Source organism: Diceros bicornis, chromosome X (genome assembly GCF_020826845.1).
Source record: "Diceros bicornis minor isolate mBicDic1 chromosome X, mDicBic1.mat.cur, whole genome shotgun sequence".
In the NCBI taxonomy this organism is placed as follows: Eukaryota; Metazoa; Chordata; class Mammalia; order Perissodactyla; family Rhinocerotidae; genus Diceros; species Diceros bicornis.
In genome coordinates, this window is record NC_080781.1 from 139,163,661 (window position 1) to 139,182,231 (window position 18,571).

Below are 18,571 nucleotides of genomic sequence, written 5' to 3' on the forward strand. Positions count from 1 at the left end.
AAATGCCACCTTTATCATCTATTAAAGTCCCATATATACACTATTATAAGGTGTAGTAGATACCACGCGGCAAATAAAATATCTTAGAATTCTTCAAGCTTAAGAGGATACAGCTACTGTGAGAATGGGTTTCAGTATCAACACAGATATTTATGCATAGACAGAAAAAGATGTCTGTATGTTTAGCTGTCAAATAGAGACTGGGAGAGGGTCAAATGCAGTAAATGATGTCACAAGGAGTGATAGAATTCTATTTGGAACTTCAGAGACCTTAGAGGAAGACTCTGGCCAGCTTCTTCTGAAGACTGCTGCACTCTGAGGCCTCATTCACTGGCTTCTTTGGATTCCTTGGTGCTAAGCCAATTTTCAGGTAAGTGGCTTCCCAACTGACACAGGTCTCTTTAAGCCCTATCAAAAAGTGGATGAGTGTATCAATTATACGTCTTAAGTAATAGAAAGTGCAAATTATAATGGCTTAAACGGGTTTATTTTTCTCACATCAAGCAATTCAGAGGTGGGAAGATAGAGGTGTTGGTTTAGTGGCTTGAAATTATCAGAGCCAGAAGAGATGTCATTTTCTTGGCCTTCTCCTCATGCACATTGCCTCATGGCCACAAGATGGCTGCTGCAACAGTTAATGTTTGAGGCAGCACGAAGGGAAAATGGTAGCTCTATCTTTTTTATCAAGACAGCAAAACATCTTCCCAGAAGCTAGTCATCAGATTTCCGTTACGCTTCAACAAAGCAGGATCTCTTTGGCTACTCAGTGGAAAAAAGGCTGAAGGGAGGCAAGGATGGAAGAAGGGAGACAGCAGTGATGGTGGGTAGTAGTGGAGGTGGTGAGAAGTGGCAGGATTATGGATACACTTTGTAGATCAGATGTGGGAGTGAAAAAGAGGAGTCAAAGTTTTCACCACAGATTTTGGCCTGAACAACTCAAAGAGTTTCCACTAATTGAGTTAGGGAAGCCTGAAGGGAGATCTAGTTTAGGAGGGAATGTCAGGTATCTGACCTGACAGAGAACAGTAAATTTTTGTTTTGTGTTGTTTTGGTTTTTGGAGTGGGATACATTTTGCTTTGGAAACTGACCACATTCAGGATTCAAGTGTCAGCCCGTGAATTATTCTTGTGTTCATGACAGGGGAGAAGCTTTTTGCAATAAAAACTAAACCACCACTTTCTAACTTTTCAGACAAAGCTACCACCTTGGAAAGAGCGGAGGAAAAAGCCATCTCCCCTTGTCCGAGTGAGCTAGGAGGACAGCTGAGTGGCCCTCAGGAGAGTCCATGGACTCTCCCCAGAAGCTGCTGAGCATCGGATTGCTGCTGTGCTCTCTGTCTTGCCTCTTGCCGGAGACTGTAACTTCCTCACCGTCGCCTTTATCTGCCTTTGGAACAGAAGATAAAGCAGGATCAAAACTACGCTCGAGGGGTGTGTTTGCTGTTAGGATGAATGTTCCTAGCTGCGTAAGACATAAGATTTATGTCTCAGGTCAGGAAAAACTGATTTTGTATTTAAAAATAATGTTCACAGGAAAGCAAACTATTCTGGTTTGGTTCAATTTAGTTCAACAAGCACTAACGCACTTACTGTGCACCAAGCCCTTTGCTGCATGACATGAATTAGGAGTTCAGAGATGTGCAGCCAAAGCCGTAGATGCCAACCTTCCATGGAATATGACAAATGCTCCCTGAGAAAAAAAGGATAAAGTTGCTACAAATAAAGTAAAATAAGTAAATAAAATAAAGTAAATAAAAATAAAGTAAATAAACAAAGGGATAAATAAAGTTGGGGAAGGGGTCAGGGAGGACTTGACAAAGGAAGTGAAATTCAAGCTAAACTCGATGATCCGCTGATCTGTGGCTTAGGTGCTCCCAAAACCCAGCTTCCAACATGCACCCCATGCTGTTCAGGTCCTTTCCAGAGCTCCAGCTATGGAAAGTGTCTTGCTGGTGAGTGGTGAATCCTCTTGACTCCATGCCACAGACACTGTTGTTTCCCCTACCTCTTTCCTTGGGGTTACATCACAGTCCCCTCTCCTTCCTCCCCTACTTCCTAAAGAAAAGACCCAGTATCTCGAGCCTTACCTTCATCAGCAGACTCTCTCTAAAGTTCCTTCTGCCAGTTGCCCTGGCCCCTTCCCTCTCTGGATGCTCCTGGAGCTGGTGGCCTTTTTTTTCTTCCTGAGGCACTCACTGCCCTCAGCCTCCTGTAGAACTCCCAAAAATACTCTAAGGCAACAACATGTTACTTATTAATTCATGTTACTCTTTCACAAAGTATCCCATTTACTCACCAAGACCTCAAAACAACCCTTAAGATAGATGTCTGGGGCAGAGATGATTGTTCCTATTAATTTATGAGGAGGCAAAGATGATATTCATCTGAGGATACCTTTTGTGTATGTGTGTTTACCCCTTGAATATCTTAGACACAGCACAGCAAAGTAGTCAAGAATATGGGCTCTGGACAACTATAAGAGCATGATATCTGAGACAACTATTTGAACTTGAACCAAGGTTCAAATCCCAGCCTCATCATTTACTTGACCTCTCCTCAATGAACATCTATGCTCTTTCTGCAGAAAATCACAGGTCCTGGCTGAGCAACTTCAGGGAGTATTTGGGGGATCTCATCAAGAGCTCCATATCTCCAGCAGCCATTTTTGCTTTGCTTATCATCACAGCACTGATGGGGACCCTCTGCTGCCTCACGTAAGCTGCTGCGTGACATGAAGAGAGGGGAGGAGAGAGGGAACCTGAGGGAGAGACAGGAACAATCAGATTCCCTATCAGCCTGCGCATCTGTAATTAAGGGAAAGTTTTAAGAAAGGTAATTCTGGGAACAAAACTCTGAAAGGCCATCCAGGTCCCTTTTAAAAAGTCTCCTCTAGGGGCCAGCCCCATGGCCTAGTGGTTAAATTTGGCACTCTCCGCTTCGGTGGCCCAGGTTTGCTGGTTCAGATCACAGGCAAGGACCTACGCCACTCATCAGCAGTCATGCTGTGGCAGTGACCCACATATAAAATAGAGGAAGATTGGCACAGATGTTAGCTCAAGGTGAATCTTCCTTAAGCAAAAACAGGAAGATTGGCAATAGATGTTAGCTCACAGCAAACCTCCCTCAGGAAAAAAAACAAAAAGTCTCCGCTAGGGCCGGTCCCATGGCCTAGTAGTTAAATTTGGGGCACTCCACTTCAGTGGCCTGGGTTTGGTTCCCGAGCACAGACCTATATCACCCATCGGCACCCATGCTGTGGTGACAACCTACATACACACAAAATAAATAGAGGAAGATTGGCGTAGATGTTAGCTCAGGGTGAATCTTCCTCAGCCAAAAAAAAAAGTCTCCTCTACTTTCTCTTTTTTTCTCCAACCTGCCCTGTCCATTACCAATGACTTACAGGTGACATTTAATAACCAGTGTTTGCAACTGATCATTTTTTATTTATAATTTCATTAACTCCTAATTATCCTTTTCTTTGGTATAGGAACTATACATGGAAAATATATAATTAGCTGTTTTCAATTGCCTGAAAATTTCTCAAAATATTTAGCTACATAAATCATATGAAGCCGAAGAGATTCCTGAAATAGTCAGAAAATAGTTAAGCGTAGCTAGAAAAGCCTACATTCCATTAATTCAATCAATATTTACCAAGAGATGACTACTTGCCTGTCTCTGTCCTAGTTGCTAGAGAGACAAAGACATAAGACAATTGAATAATTATAAACTGGTGGGTCAGTGCTATGGTGGGAGACAGAATCCAAGTGGGGGAACCTATGTAAGTGTGTGGCAGGATTAAAAAAGGCTTTGTGGAGGCCAGCCCCGTGACTTAGCGGTTGAGTGCGCATACTCCGCTACTGGCAGCCCGGGTTCGGATCCCAGGCGCGCACCGACGCACCGCTTATCCAGCCTTGCTGAGGTGGCATCCCACATACAGCAACTAGAAGGATGTGCAACTATGACATACAACTATCTACTGGGGCTTTGGGGAGAAAAAAGGGAAAAAAAAGGAGGAGGATTGGCAATAGATGTTAGCTCAGGGCCGGTCTTCCTCAGCAAAAAGAGGAGGATTGGCATGGATGTTAGCTCAGGGGTGATCTTCCTCAAACACACACACACAAAAAGGCTTTGTGTAGTAAAGGACTGTTCAGACTTCACAATCTAATAAAGTGGCTGAGGGCAAAGATCAGATTAAGGTTGTGGCGTCCCCACTCATGGCTTCTAATAACCTCAAAATGATCACAGGATCAAGAACCTTGTCTAGGAAACAACCTTGGATATATACATATTGGCACATAGAATTGATTAGAGCCAAATAGAGGTCAGCTAAGTTTTGAGAGAAGCTTATTGCCAAATAAGCTATGAGCCAGAACTAGATGAGCTATCAGTTGTTTGGGCCTTAAAACAATATTCGGACCTCTGATCTTCCATGAGAAGGACACAGGCTTTGAAGGCCCCTTGGAGGGGCTCCCCAACACTTGCTGCAGATGCAGCCACAGACAATAATAGATAGGAAGAGCCTCCCAGAGGGTGGGCAATGGGCCAGGGAGCTCCTCCTATAAAGCAAGGTCTGGAGTTTAATCAATGCCTGCCCAGCAGGATTCCAGGATTACTATAGAGCAGTAACTGCTGTGTGTCTCTCATTTTTCCTCTTTTGAAATGGGAGTGTTTATGGTGGTTGTCCTCTTCCTGCTCCAGCATTGTATATGGGGTGTGGAGATCAGGGACTGATAACTTGTTTTAGTTCATAGGTCACTTAATGAAGAAGAGCCAAACTCAGACTTGAGAGACCCAAGCATCACCCAGATACTCTGGACATTGAGGTGGAGACAGTGGTTTTTAATTAAAACCCTGGAGACAGGGTTTTAGTCTTCGAGAAAAGTTGTGCCACAAGTCAGATGTTCTGGAAGCAGACAGAGAGACAGGAGTTTGGTGTTTAGGGTATTCTCCGGGATTATCAGGGATCAATGCCTGATGATCAACGCCTGTGGAGGTAGGGAGAAGCTGAATTGCCTTGCAAGCTCAATAAAGCCTCAGTTGACCCCATCAGAGATGTCCTACATTAGCCTGAAATGGTTGGACCTTTGTAACCACACCCCAATCAGTATTGGATGTGGGCTGCCCCAGGAAGTGCAGGTAGCTCTTGGCAGCTGAGGCAAACGCTGAAAGAGCTAACAGATAGAGGCTGTGTATTGACAGCACTTTCAGCAGCTAGAGAAACCAGGCAGTTCTCAAGGGGGGGATCTGGGTGGCGTATTTCTGTGTGCACTACAGGGTGGCTGTGTTCCGTGTACGGAAGGAAGAGTGAAATAGAGAGCAGGTGGTCAGTAAGACAGACTGTGCCAGAAACTGGCTATATGTTCACCAATCCCTTTCCTTCTTCCCAAGCATTCCTTCTTCCCAGAGGAAGACTGCATTTCCCAGCTAAAGAAGCCAGGACTCAAGTCAAGATATATCTGATTATATATCTTTTAAGTAATTTGTTACTTAAACTATGGCCAGCAGGCCAGCTGTATCAGAAGCATCTGAAGTATTGGTTAAGCACAACCTGAGGAGAAAAACCAGTAAGTCCTCGCTAGGAACAAGCAAGCTGGCTAGTGAAAGAAAAAAACAGCAATGAGGACAGTGAGGGCAAGAGGGCGGGCAAGAGAGAGCAAAACAGAAGAAGACATTGATGAAAAAATATGAAAGGAGATCTGAAGAACAGGATCGAAAAAACCAACACCGTGAAGTAGAGATAAGCAGAGACTTTAGTGACAGTAAGATTAGAGAAAAAATGATGGATGCAGGAGACACATAGTAGACTCTCAATGATACTTGGTGACTTTTACTAATATTTTTCACAGTAAGGATTGCGGTCTCTCTGGGTCTCTTTACTCATCCTCTGTACTCACCTATGCACCACTAGCTGTAGCTGTAATGAAGGCTTAAGCTGGCAGCTTGTTCATTATCTGAGGAAATCAACATGGAAGCCTGGCCAATCTCTCCGTATTCCAGTGGCAATCAGAAGGACTGACTGGCGCTAACAAATACGCAAAGATACACGTAGTGTAAAGATTTTTTAGTATGGTTCATAATAGTGAAAAAATAGAAACAACTTAAATGTCCATTGGCTGGTTAAAGAAAGCATTGAACATTCATACAGTGAGTACTACATAGTCACCAATGTTGTTGTAGAAGGACAATTACATGGAATCATATTCATGAAATATTGTTGAGTGGAAAAAAGTAGATTATAACAGAAGATATACAATTTAATCTAAGTTATTAAAAACTATGGGTACAGGGAAAAAGCCTTTAAGGACCTAACCAAAGTATTAGACATTGGATACCTCCTTGTGGTAGTGAATCGGTGGTTTTCATTATTGTTTCTATTGTTGTTATTATTTCCATGTTTATTTTTGTCTATCTGCACTTCCCAATCTTTCCACAACACACAGGATTGTTTGATGAGTATGTTTTTAAAAAGATACTTTGAAAACAAAAGAAGATAAACCATTTTGCCATATTTCTCCCTCTACCTCCAATCCCAACTGCACTAGAAACACATTCTTTTTTTTTTTTTTTTCTTTGAGGAAGATCAGCCCTGAGCTAACATCCGTGCTAATCCTCCTCGTTTTGCTGAGGAAGACCAGCTCTGAGCTAACATCTATTGCCAATCCTCCTCCTTTTTTTTCCCCCAAAGCCCCAGTAGATAGTTGTATGTCATAGTTGCACATCCTTCTAGTTGCTGTATGTGGGATGCGGCCTCAGCATGGCGGGAGAAGCGGTGCGTCGGTGCGCGCCCGGGATCCGAACCCGGGCCACCAGCAGCGGAGCATGCGCACTTAACTGCTAAGCCACGGGACCGGCCCTAGAAACACATTCTTACTCTTATTTTCCCAAGTCATGGAAGCATTTTGTCTGTATGAAATCATTTAGTTCATATTAAGAGAAGAAGCAGTCTAAAATCCTATCTTGGAAAAGATGATGTAACTACCAAGTAACTGTGCAGACCAAAGAGAGTGTATAGGAATTTAGACTTAGTTCAGCATTCATCATTTTCTGTTCCTTTCCCAGTATTCTTGTAGGTGAAACATTCCAATGAAGTACTAGAAGATTCAATTGGTCAAGCATGGTATTTGGTTTGCTGGATTCCAAGACAGTGGAGAATGTGCTATTGCTTACAATGAGGAAGTATCTGTCAGTTCAAATTAAATTGTTTTCCATCTTAAACTATCTTTGCCTTCATTTAAAACATGTGATTGAAAAATGGGAATAGCCTTATTACTATTTTGAATATAAAAATCATACATACTTAGTGCAAAATATTTCTTAAAATATAGCAAGAAGAAGAAGTATCCATAATCCTAAAGCACCCAGAAATAAGCATTGTGAGCATCTTGGTGCATCTCCTTTCAAACTTTTTTTCTATGCTTCTATTATCAGTTTCCCAAAATCTGTTCTGTGAAACAATAGTTCTGTTTTAATAAATGTTATTAGATAATAGGGCTCTGTGGTCAATTAAGTTTGAGAGATGCTAGATTAAACACATTTAAACATGTTTCTTTGTTCTAGGACTTTTAAGAGCCTTTGACAAGCTAATATGAATCTCCACAAGAGGCTATAATATGCGGCATTTCCCAAACAAATTTGAATGTGGGATTTTTTTTATGGAGTATCCTACACTCTTTGAGAAATGCTGATGCACACACTGTCGCAGAAACTCATTTACATAGATACTTGTTCTTTTACCAGAATATCATTGTATGCATGCTATTTTGTAGCCTACTTTGTTTCTTCACTATAAGACAAATTATGGACATCTTTCTGTGTTAGTTAATATATAAGTCTGTATAATTTTAAGTGTTGCATAATATTCCTTGCAGAAGATATGACATAAATCATTTTACCACCCCCTATACAATAATTATTTAGTGTGTTTCTACTTGTTCACCCTTATAAATGTAATGCAGGTCATAGTTTTACAAATTATTAATTTGCTTTTCCCCTTTGCTGTTCTGAGTTTGAAATCATTCAGTCAGTGGACATTCATTGAACACCCACTGTGAGGCAGGTGCTGTTCCAAGTAGGTGACCAACCAGACACTAATCTAGGACCTTATGGAGCAGTGTGCTAGTGGGAGGATTTGGATCATGCAAACAGCAACAACAGGCAGTCCAGGCAGAAGGCACAGCAGGGCACAGGTGCTGGGACAAGAGCAGGTCGCTAGGTTCAAGAGGCAAAGACACCAGAGTCAACGAGGGACAGAGTAGGGCCTTGTGGGCCGATGAAAGGGTTTGTGTTCTTCCTGAGGATGATAGGGGAGCCAACAGAAGGTTTGGAGCAGAGAAGGAAGGTAATTTGATAGACATTTTTAATGGGTCATCTCAGCTGCCACGTTGAAAATGTAGGGGAGCGAGAATACAAGCAGAGAGACCAAATCCAGGTGAGAGACAATTTCATTTGGACTGGGGTAGGGAGCAGCATAGTTGCAGGACATGTCAGATTCTGGAGATATTGGGAAGGGAGAGCCGGCACGGTTTGATTATGGGTTGGATGAGGTGTGGGGCGGGGAGTGAGGCTTTAAGGATGCCTCCCAGGCTCTTGGCCTGAGCAAGTGAAGGGATGGAGTTGTCATTTACTGAGCTAGGGAAAATTGTGGAAGGTTATGAATTTACAACATGGCAAAAGCCAAGAGAAAGAAAGAGTGAAGTGCTAGTCTAATTGATACTGAGGCGAGCCCCAGCGAGTTGCCAGCCCCTTGGCCTGTTGTGTGGCCTGTGGTGGCAAAGCAAGGTGAACTCAGTTAAGACTACACTGAAGCTGAGTGGAGGGTCTGAAAGAGGCTACTGAAAGCATTGCTCAAACCAAAAGACCATGGCCTGCACTAGAGGCCAATAGGGGACAAGAGACAACAAAGAACAAGAAACACCCCTATGGACACCAGTGGGTGCCAGCTCACACTTGCAAGCTGAGGCGAGGGGGCAATTTCACTCTATAGCATAGTATGAGCCACATACCCTTTGTCCCACACTTCCACATGTCAGGAGGAGAACATCATTCTTCACAAACCTGAAGTGACCATTTAACTTGTCAACTTACAGTAAGCTTTAAATCAGACTGGAAATTTACTTAAATTTTTTCCACTAACCAGCAGGTGGGAGCTTGGGAGGGAAGTCATAAGTTACAATAAAACAGAAGAGCTGCATTTTCTCTGAACATCCAAGTTTCCATGTTGGTAGCGTTTGGGACTCTACTACACAAACAGTAATTTGATGAGCATCCTTACACACATCTTTATAGTCTCTATGTCTTTTTCAACTTGTTGTTTAAGATAAATTGCTGAATGTGGAATTGTTGGGTTACAGGCTATGACCACTTTACGGTTTCTGATACTGTTCCACATAAGGTTTGTACCAATTTACTCTCCAGGCTCACAGCCCTCTCTCTTCCTACTGTCCTAAACATTGTGTTGTTACCTTGGTTTTCTTTATATTTTTGCCGATTATGTTTGGCAATAAATCATTTAATTTTGCCTGCATTTTTTGAACTCTTGAAGTATCCTGAGGCTTGGTGCCCCAGAAATTTTAAACTTCCTTTTTTGAAGTATAGCACACCTACAGAAAAGAGCACAGAGTGAACAAAGTCATTGTCCTCCTCCCCCTCCACATCACCAGCCCCTTCTCACCCCCAAGGTAACCCCTGTCTTGTCTTCTAACACCACAGCCTTGCCTGCTTTTTTTTTTTTTTTGGTGAGGAAGATTAGCCCTGAGCTAACATCTGTTGCCAATACTCCCCTTTTTGCTGAGGAAGATTGGCCCTGGGCTAACATCCGTGCTCATCTTCCTCCACTTTATATGTGGGACACCTGCCACAGCATGGCTTGACAAGCAGTGTGCAGGTCCCTGCCTGGGATCTGAACCGGCGAACCCAGGGCCACTGAAGCAGAGCGTGCAAAGTTAACCACTAGGCCACCAGGCCGGCCCCACCTTGCCTACTTTTAATCTTCATAAAAACTAAATCATATGGATGTATTCTCTGATTTTCTTCTTTTACTTGTTTTGTTTTGAGACTCATCCATGCTGATGCTTGTTGCTTCACCCATTCTGTATAACGTCGTATTGTATGAAAAGAGCCCTACTCATTTAGACCATCAACTGTAGAAGGACATTTGTATTGTTTCTGGATTTTTAATAAAGCTTCTACAAACATTATTGCACAGGTCTCCTCATGCACATGCGCAAGAGTTTCCATAAAGACTATACCCTGTGATTGACTTGCTGGGTCAAGGGAAGTGCACGTTCCACCTCAGTCTCAAAGCAATTGCCTCAAGTTACGCTACTACCAGCAGTAGGAATGTGATGTTCCCGTCATACCACATCCTTGAGAACATGCAATATCATCAGTCTTTCACTTTATTTGCCCATCTGGTGGACGAAAAATTGTATCTTGTTTTCTTTTTTTTTTTAAAGATTCTATTTATTTATTTTTCCCCCCAAAGCCCCAGTAGATAGTTGTATGTCACAGCTGCACATCCTTCTAGTTGCTGTATGTGGGATGCGGCCTCAGCATGGCCGGAGAAGCGGTGCGTCGGTGCATGCCCGGGATCCAAACCCGGGCGTCCAACAGTGGAGCGCGCACACTTAACCGCTAAGCCATGGGGCCGGCCCTACCTTATTGTTTTCTTACTTTCACTTCCCTGATAACTGATGAGATTGAAGACTTTTTCATATGTTCATGGATCATTTGTCTTTCTTTCCTGTGAAATTCCTGTTAAGGAATTTTGCCCATTTTTCTAATTTGTAGTTTCATCTAGTCCTTATTGGTCACAGGAATTCTTTATATATTCTGTATATTAATGTTTTGTAGGCTATAGATGTGGAAAATACCTTCCTCCAGTTTTAGGACTGTATTTTCACTCTCAATATGATGTATTTTGGTGAGTGGAAGTATTTATTTTAATGTAGTCAAATTTGGCAATCATTTTCCTCTATGTTAGTGTTCTTGGTGTGTGTTTAAGAAATCATTTTTCTACCCCAAAGTCATAAAGGAAGTCTCCTATTTGTCTTCTAAAAGTTTTATAGTTTTGCATTTCACATTTAAGTCCTTAAGCTACTCAGAATTATTTTTGGTAAGGTGTGAGGTCAAGTCCAATTTCATTTTTTTTAATACAGGTATTGTGAGAAGCTATACTTTTCCACTCATGAACTTTGAACTGAATTTCTGTGCCTAAGGGTAGTTCTAGGAATTGAGAAAAGGAGGTAGTTGCAATAAATTCCGAGAAGCAATAAATTCCAAGGAGCAAAACCAGATTCTGAGCAATGAGCACCCTGAACCAGAACTGGCTGACCAGCAAAAGGCCTGAGAATGTTGAAAAAAAGACAAGCTGTGTGACCGTCCACCCTCTGAGTCAGCCGACTTGTTCTCCCAGTACTTTTCCACCCTGAGCTTTGCCTCAATAAAAACTTCAACTAAATTTTGCTCAAAGAATCACTCTCTCTGAAGTTCTTCCAACTGCAATTATTTGGATAAAGTGTTTGCCTTCACCTCTAACCAGTCTTGGTTTCCATTTTGATAATATGGATCCCCAAAACGCCCAGTACCACTACTACCACTCAGTGCAAGTCCATCCTTTCCCTACTGCTCTGCAATGCCACCTGTCATGTTACCAAGTATCTAAATATGCACAAATCCGTTTCTAGTCTCTCTTCTGTTCCATTGGTCTATTTGTCTACTTTTGTGCCTATGCCACACTCTCTTAATCACCATAGCTTTCTTACAGGTCTTGCTATCTGGAAGGCAGGTCCCCCCACCTTGCTCTTCTAGAGAGCTTCGGCTATCCTTGTTCTTTACAACTCCACACATCTTTTAAAATCAGATTGTCAAGTTTCACAAAACATATCTGTTGAGATTTTTATTGGAATTGCATTGAATCTATAGGCCAATTTGGGGGGAACTGACATCTTCATAAGAAAATAGGTTAGTGGTTGCCAGGGGCTAGGGACAGGGGACTGGGGAGTGACTGTTAATGGGTACAGGGTTTCCTTTGAGGGTGATGACAAAGTTCTGGAATTAGATAGTAGGGGATGGTTGTACAACTCTGTGATTATACTAAAAAACACTGAATTTTTCACTTTAAATGGGTGAATTTTATGGAAAGAAAGACAGAAACTATTTCTTAAGTATTGATATCAATCACTATAGCCATTTAACATATAAAAACGGGAAAATTGGACCCAGTTTATACCTCTCAAGCTCAGTCTGACTAGACCCACGGAGATTCTGACACCTCCTATCACTTCTAGATCCAGCACTGAACTGTGGCATGTGGGATGACTCCCTAGTGACTGCCAAGACCCAGGCAACACAACTCAGAGGTGTGGGAAAATTAACACATGGCTGGGTAAACTTTGACCAGTGAGAGAGATGAGACCAAAAGACGCTGGCAGATCAGTTCCTTTCCCCTCCTTGACAATTTCAAGATACTGTGGTTCTATACAGCATGTCTAGACGCATCTAGGGAGACTGAGAAACAAGCTATACTTTCTTCAATAGCAATGGCTAGCTCAGGAGCACAATTTATAGTTTCTGTCCATCCTTCTCTGCCTCACTTCCCTTTTTCCCTCACTCATACACCCATGGGATTGGATCCTACCATAAAGGTTTAGCACATATGTTCTGATTCAGGCTCTGTTTTATAGTGAACCCAGAAACCAATCTTCCAGCTATAATATCTTGCCTTGGGCTTCAGAGGAGGCCTGCTTCATGGGGAGCTGGGGGAAAGAAGAATGGTTTGGCTCAGGAGAAGGAGCAAGACCATGCATACTATGGTTTCTTTACCTGGACAAACAAGGCAACTCTAATTTTGAATATTTTGTATGTGCATAGAGGAAGGCCTGGAAGGTTACAGACCGAACTGGGGAAGGTTGTTTCCTCTAGGGAGTGGGAAGGGGTGAGGAAGTGTTTTTCTCTATTTTATATATGCATGTATTTCTGATTCGTTTTCTTCTCGTTTCAATAATATTCCATTGTGTGGATATGCCACAGTGGATTGGCATTTGAGTTGTTCACTGGTTTTTGCTATTAACAAAATATTTTTATGAACATTGTTGTACATGGCCCTCGTTGTACCAATTCAAGAATTTCTGCTGGATATATATACCTAGGAATGGAATTGCTGGATGAGAGGGTAGATGCATGTTCAATTTTAAGAGATAATGGAAAACGGTTTTCCTAACTCGTAGTACCAAGTTTGACTCCCAGTAGCAATGTTCAAGAACTCATATGGATTCACATCCTCTCCAGCAGTTGATATTGTTAGACTTTTTAATATTTGATAATTGAATGGGTGTACAGTGGTATTTCATTGTAGTTTTGATTTGCATTTCCTTGTCACTAACGTGGTTGAATATCTGTTCATTTGTTTATTGGTCATATGTGTTTCTCCATCTGTGAAATGTTTATTCATGCTTTTTACCCATTTCTCTACTGGATTGTTTGTGTTTTTCTTATTAATTTGTAGTCCTTTATATATTCACAATACGAATCCTTTGTCACTTGTGTGTATTGAAAATACTTTCTCCCAATGCATATCTGGTCTTTTTTGCTTTTTACTTTGTCTCTTGATAAGTAAAAGTCGTTAATGCTAGCAAAGTCAAAGTTATCAATATTCTGTTTTATAGTAAATGGTTTGTTTGCATTGTTTAAGAAATCTTTCTCTACCCTAAAATCTAAAAGTTCCTTGCTGATGTTTTCTGTCAAGAGCCTTAAAAGTTGTGTTTTTAACATTTAAGTCATTAATCCATCTGGAGTACATTTTTTTTTCATATGGCATGGAGGAGGGTTCCAGTTTCATCTCTTTCAATATAAATAACCATTTTCCAGTTTCAGTTAATGAGTTCCTCTTGACTTCCTTAACACGCCACCTTGATCATATCCCACAGTTTTACACATGCAAGGGTGTGTTTCTGTATTCTCTAATCTATCCCATTGCTCCATTAGTCTATTCCTGCAGCAAAATCACACTCTGAATTTCAAAGGTCTTGCTCTCTCTCTGTCTCAGTCTCTGTCTGTCTCAGTCTTCTATGGTTCCTTTAGGGTAATCTTGGGGAAGGGAGCCATCAATCACGTGAGCTCAAGCCTTTTAGCAGAGAAAACTGGGCGATCCGGCTCCAAATTCTTGCCCTTGGATTTTCTCCTCTTGGCTATGAGCCATTGGAAGGTCTGAATCAGATTATACAGAGAAATGATCTGCTTATGATACTGTGAGGTTACTAGCTTGGGGTAAAGGGGGTCAGGTTTTTATCAGGTAAAGGTGTATACATATGGTGGACAGCCCTGAGCCCTGTAAGCCCAGTAAATGTGTGTTTTGTTCAGAAAGCTTTCCATCATTTAGACTGCTGTTTTAACGCCACCAATGCAATAGGATGCTAAGGAATCCTGCTGTAAGATTCCTAAGGGATATCGGCTCCCGTCGCTTTCACTGATCCCTCAAAATTTTCATGGCATTAACAGCAGCCGATGTGGCCTCAGACAAGTAAAAACAGTTTGTTGTTGGAGGCAATCAGGTCTTTCATTACTGAACTGCAGACAGCAATGTAAATAACAGGGCACCAGCAGCGTAGGAGCCTCAAGGGCATTTTCGCAACGTCCTGTGCCCGCATCGATTTATGGGTAGAGCCCGGAGTTGAAGGAGCGGCTTCCCTGCCATCCCCACGAATTTGGCGAGGGTGTGGGCGGTACGCTTAACCAGCTGGAGGCTGGGGGGCCCTCCGCAGTTTGGGCGCCGTTTTCTTTATTCCCACGACCCCTCCGGGACTCAGCCGCAGCGGCGGTGGCGAGAGCTGCGCTTCCTTCCGGCCCTCAGGACCCCGGGCGCCAGCCTTCGCGGGGGCCCGGGCGTGGGCGGAGCTCCGCCCCCTCCCGCCTGGCGCGCAGCCTGCGGGGTGGTGACCGGCCCAGTCGCGTCGCGACCCGCTGCCTCCGCCTCCGCCTCCGCCGTTCCCCAGGCCCCCGGCCTGGCACTCCCGGCTCCGCCCGGACCCGAGTCACTGCTTCCCTGGGTTCCGGCTCCTGCAAGATGACGCTCAAGGCGAGCGAGGGCGAGGGCGGGGGCAGCATGCGCACCGCGCTCTCCGACCTCTACCTGGAACACTTGCTGCAGAAGCGCAGCCGGCCCGAGGTGAGCGGGTCCTGCGGGTCCCCAGGGCGCGGGGTGCGGGGCCGGGACTCGGCTCCAGGCCGCGCTGCTCGCCGCGGGACCTCCCCCGACCGCGGCCCTGCCTCCAGGGGGCCTGTCCTCGGGGGGCCTCTCCCCAGGGTGGAGGCCGCGGCGGCCAGAGGAGTTCCTGCGGGGCTTCGGGTGTCGTAGGTCGTTGCCCCCAGCACCCCTTGTAGGTGGAAATAGGAGAGGCCGCGGCCTGGACAGAGCGCTTATTAAGGTCAAGGAAAACTTCGTGGATGGAAGTCAGGGTAACAGAAACACTTTAAGGAACAGATCCAAGAGTAGGTTTGCGGGGTAGTTGTTGAAATGCTTGTATTTGGGTCACCAAAAAAGGTTATAAAAGCCAAATCTGGCTCTAAAGTGCTCACTCACTGTCCCTCTGCATTTAGGCAGGGCCCCCTGTGCTAGGGTGTAAATGGAGTGGCCTGTGTATACTTGTGGGTGGACAAGGAATCCAAGGATTTCAGAGGTAATTCTGCCCTCCAGATTCCTGTGATGGCCGGTTAATAGCTGTTAACCTGTATCTTCAAAGATGCCCAGAGGGAAGGTTGAGCATTTTCTTATTATCTCTCATAGTTCCGGGTGTGGGTTGGACCCAGCAAGGTAAAGTTGTCACTCACCGTCTCTCAGGCAAGGGCAAAGCCACCAGAACGTTCACTCACTCACTCATCTGGAGGCTGAGGCTGGCTGTCAGTTGAAGCCATCAGCCAGAAGACAGACCAGCATGGTGGCCAGGTATTAAGAGTGAATATCCACAGAGATAGAGAGAGAGAGAGAGCCAGGCAGAGGCTGTGTTGCTTTTGATGACCCACCCTCAGAAGTCATAGTGTGCATCTCTTTCCTAGACTTAGAGATCGTCCAGGGCAAGGCTGTTTCACAGTCACTTTTTTAATTTTAAATGCCTAATAAATGGGTCCTCAGAAATGTTTGCTTAATTAGCAAATGACTGAAGAGGTGGATATTAGAGATTTAGCGTAACCTTCTGCTTTCACAGATGACCAAACTGAAAATCCACGAGGTAAGGCAAACAGTAGAGCTGTAGACTCTGGGCATTAGCTTAAGGAAACAATTGATAAGCCTCAGAACTGAGGCTAGATTTTGTATCTGCAGAGTCAAAGCTCAGTGTACTTTCTGCTTCACCACATTGCCTTTCCTTTATACTACACTCAGAGTGCAGTGTTCATACAAATCATGATCACCATACTGTAGGCATAAAGGATTGCCACAATGAACAGGTGGGGAAGACGTCATTGTTATTCAGATGACAAGACAAAATTGGAAGTTATGCAGTGGAATGTGCACTAGGAGGGAATCAGGGTCTAAAACTACCTGGTTCCACATAAGGTTGGACATGTGATGTTTTTTCTTCCCCATAATCAACTCACTTGGCTGAGCCTTAACTTTTTCAAAAAAATCTCTTTATTAAATTTACTTTCGGCAGCTTTGAGGTATAATTAGCATATGTGTAATTCACGAATTTAATGTGCAGTTCGATGAGATTTGACAGATGCATCCAGTCATGTAACCATTACCAAAACCATACTATAGAACATTTGCATCACTCCAGAAAGTTCTCTCGTGGCCCTTTACAGTCACTCCCCCACTTTGGAAACCTGGAAACCACCCTGGGAATGAATCTGCTTTCCAGCACTATCATTTTGCCTTTTCAAGACTGCCTTATAAACAGAATCCAGCTATATGCAGTCCTTTCTCTCTGGCTCCTTTCCCTCAGCACAACCTGGGCCCAGTCTGTAACTTGATGACCAGACTTTGTGTAAACCTGTCTGCTCCTTATGGGCCGACTGGAGAGATTGCTTGCCTTTTTGAAAACAGGCCCCATCACTACGAGAGTTATGTTGTGGGCACATCCTCTGAGTAAACAGTAGTTTTTGTGGAGCTATGAGTTCACCCTAAAATACTGGATGCAGTCTACCAGTTAGCCAGTTTGTTTTGGTGTTATTCAAGGATTTGAAGAAGATGAAATTAGAAAACTTGCTAAATCCCTGAATGAAATAGCATCCTAGTCTGCCAAGGTGTGGACATCATGGGGAGAATCTCCATATGGTGAGGGGTGGCTTGACCCCGTGAACCTGCTGATTCTTATTTCTTAAGATTCGCCTTCTCTTTGGGGCTCTTTCTAGTCTTTGCTGCCAACGCTAGGCTCTGCCTTTCACTTGCTGTGTGGCCTTGGGCAAGCTGCTGAAGCTCTCTGTGCCTTAGGTTTCTCTTCTCTGTAAAATGGACCTGCTTGGAGGGTTGTGGTGATGTTTACCTGAGGCAATGCTTATCAAGCACTTTGAACCACACCAGGACATCCAACATCTCCCTGAGAGCTGCCTGTCCAGTCGCAGTCAGCACGTTTTCCTATACTGGCAAGAAGCAGGAAAACCTGTGAGGAAGTTGTTGGCTTTAATGGAATTCATAAAATTCTGTTACTGAAGGCTTCATTTAAGGGGATTGCTTTCTGAAAAGTTCTAAAGACTCAAAACCCAAAGTTTCACTTCCAGTCATAGTCCACATTTAATAAAGTATTGTCAAAAGATAATTTTGCAGTATGTTTGAACTGTAGCCTGTCTCCCATATTTAAGTATTTTTCCTTCCTTGGAGAAACTAATTTTATAAGCTCTCTCTGGCCTTATTCTTTACAGCAGTATCCATTAATGCGCATAGAATTGGTTGTAAAATTCCTAATACTGCTTTTCTCTTCAGTCCTGTTTGAAGCAGCACTTTTCCCATGACCTGAAGCAATAGGTTGAGAATCCCTGAAAATTCACTTGGGCCTATCCCACATCAACAAATGGCCTAAGCAGGCTCCAGGTGAGTTTCTACTGAGAAGACCTATCTGTTGATTCTTAGGCCATGAGATGCGGTATTACTCCACACTGGTAATCTCTCATTCTGACACAGGATTGTTGATTGCCTACTGTGTACAGGCCTGGTGCTGGGGCCAGGAAGTCAGTAAGGGAGGACACAGAGGCAGGTGTGGGGTGCTGGGAAGTTGTCGGAGCCTGAGTCGTGTGGTCTCTAGGATGTAATTGGTGTATAGCACTCCAGGCAGGGGCAACCGCCTGTGCAAAGACATCCAGGTTCTTGCTAAGCGTGGCACCTTCTGGGCTGGCAAGAAGCTGACTGAGTCTGGCCGGTCTGTGGTGTGCATTGTCAGTGAGGCTGCTCCTGATGTTCTCTGATTTTGCCTAAGGAAGAACTTTTGCTCCAGACTTGGATCTGGTTGCTTCATGTGAGGAGGGAATTTTTCCATTTGAGGTTTTTCTTTTCACAGAAAGGATAATAGAAAATAAAGTGTAATTTTCAAATTATTTAGTCCTCTCACCACTTTTCCCAGTACATGGTGTAGTCTCA

General features: G+C 43.6%; 2 protein-coding genes across 2 annotated transcripts in view; both read left to right on the forward strand.

The window, feature by feature from the left end:
* The first annotated feature begins 1,286 nt into the window (after window positions 1-1,286).
* SMIM9 (small integral membrane protein 9) lies at window positions 1,287-2,718 on the forward strand. Its single transcript, XM_058535151.1, has 2 exons — window positions 1,287-1,431; window positions 2,585-2,718. Exons 1-2 carry the CDS (start codon window positions 1,287-1,289, stop codon window positions 2,716-2,718), a joined length of 279 nt encoding a protein of 92 aa, XP_058391134.1.
* An 11,998-nt stretch (window positions 2,719-14,716) lies between these two features.
* The window catches only part of MPP1 (MAGUK p55 scaffold protein 1), a 32,004-nt gene continuing 28,149 nt past the window's right edge, over window positions 14,717-18,571 (forward strand). The window contains exon 1 of the mRNA XM_058535043.1: window positions 14,717-15,169. Coding sequence (XP_058391026.1) covers window positions 15,068-15,169 — 102 coding nt within the window. The 5' untranslated portion in view covers window positions 14,717-15,067. The remainder of the gene's footprint in view (window positions 15,170-18,571) is intronic.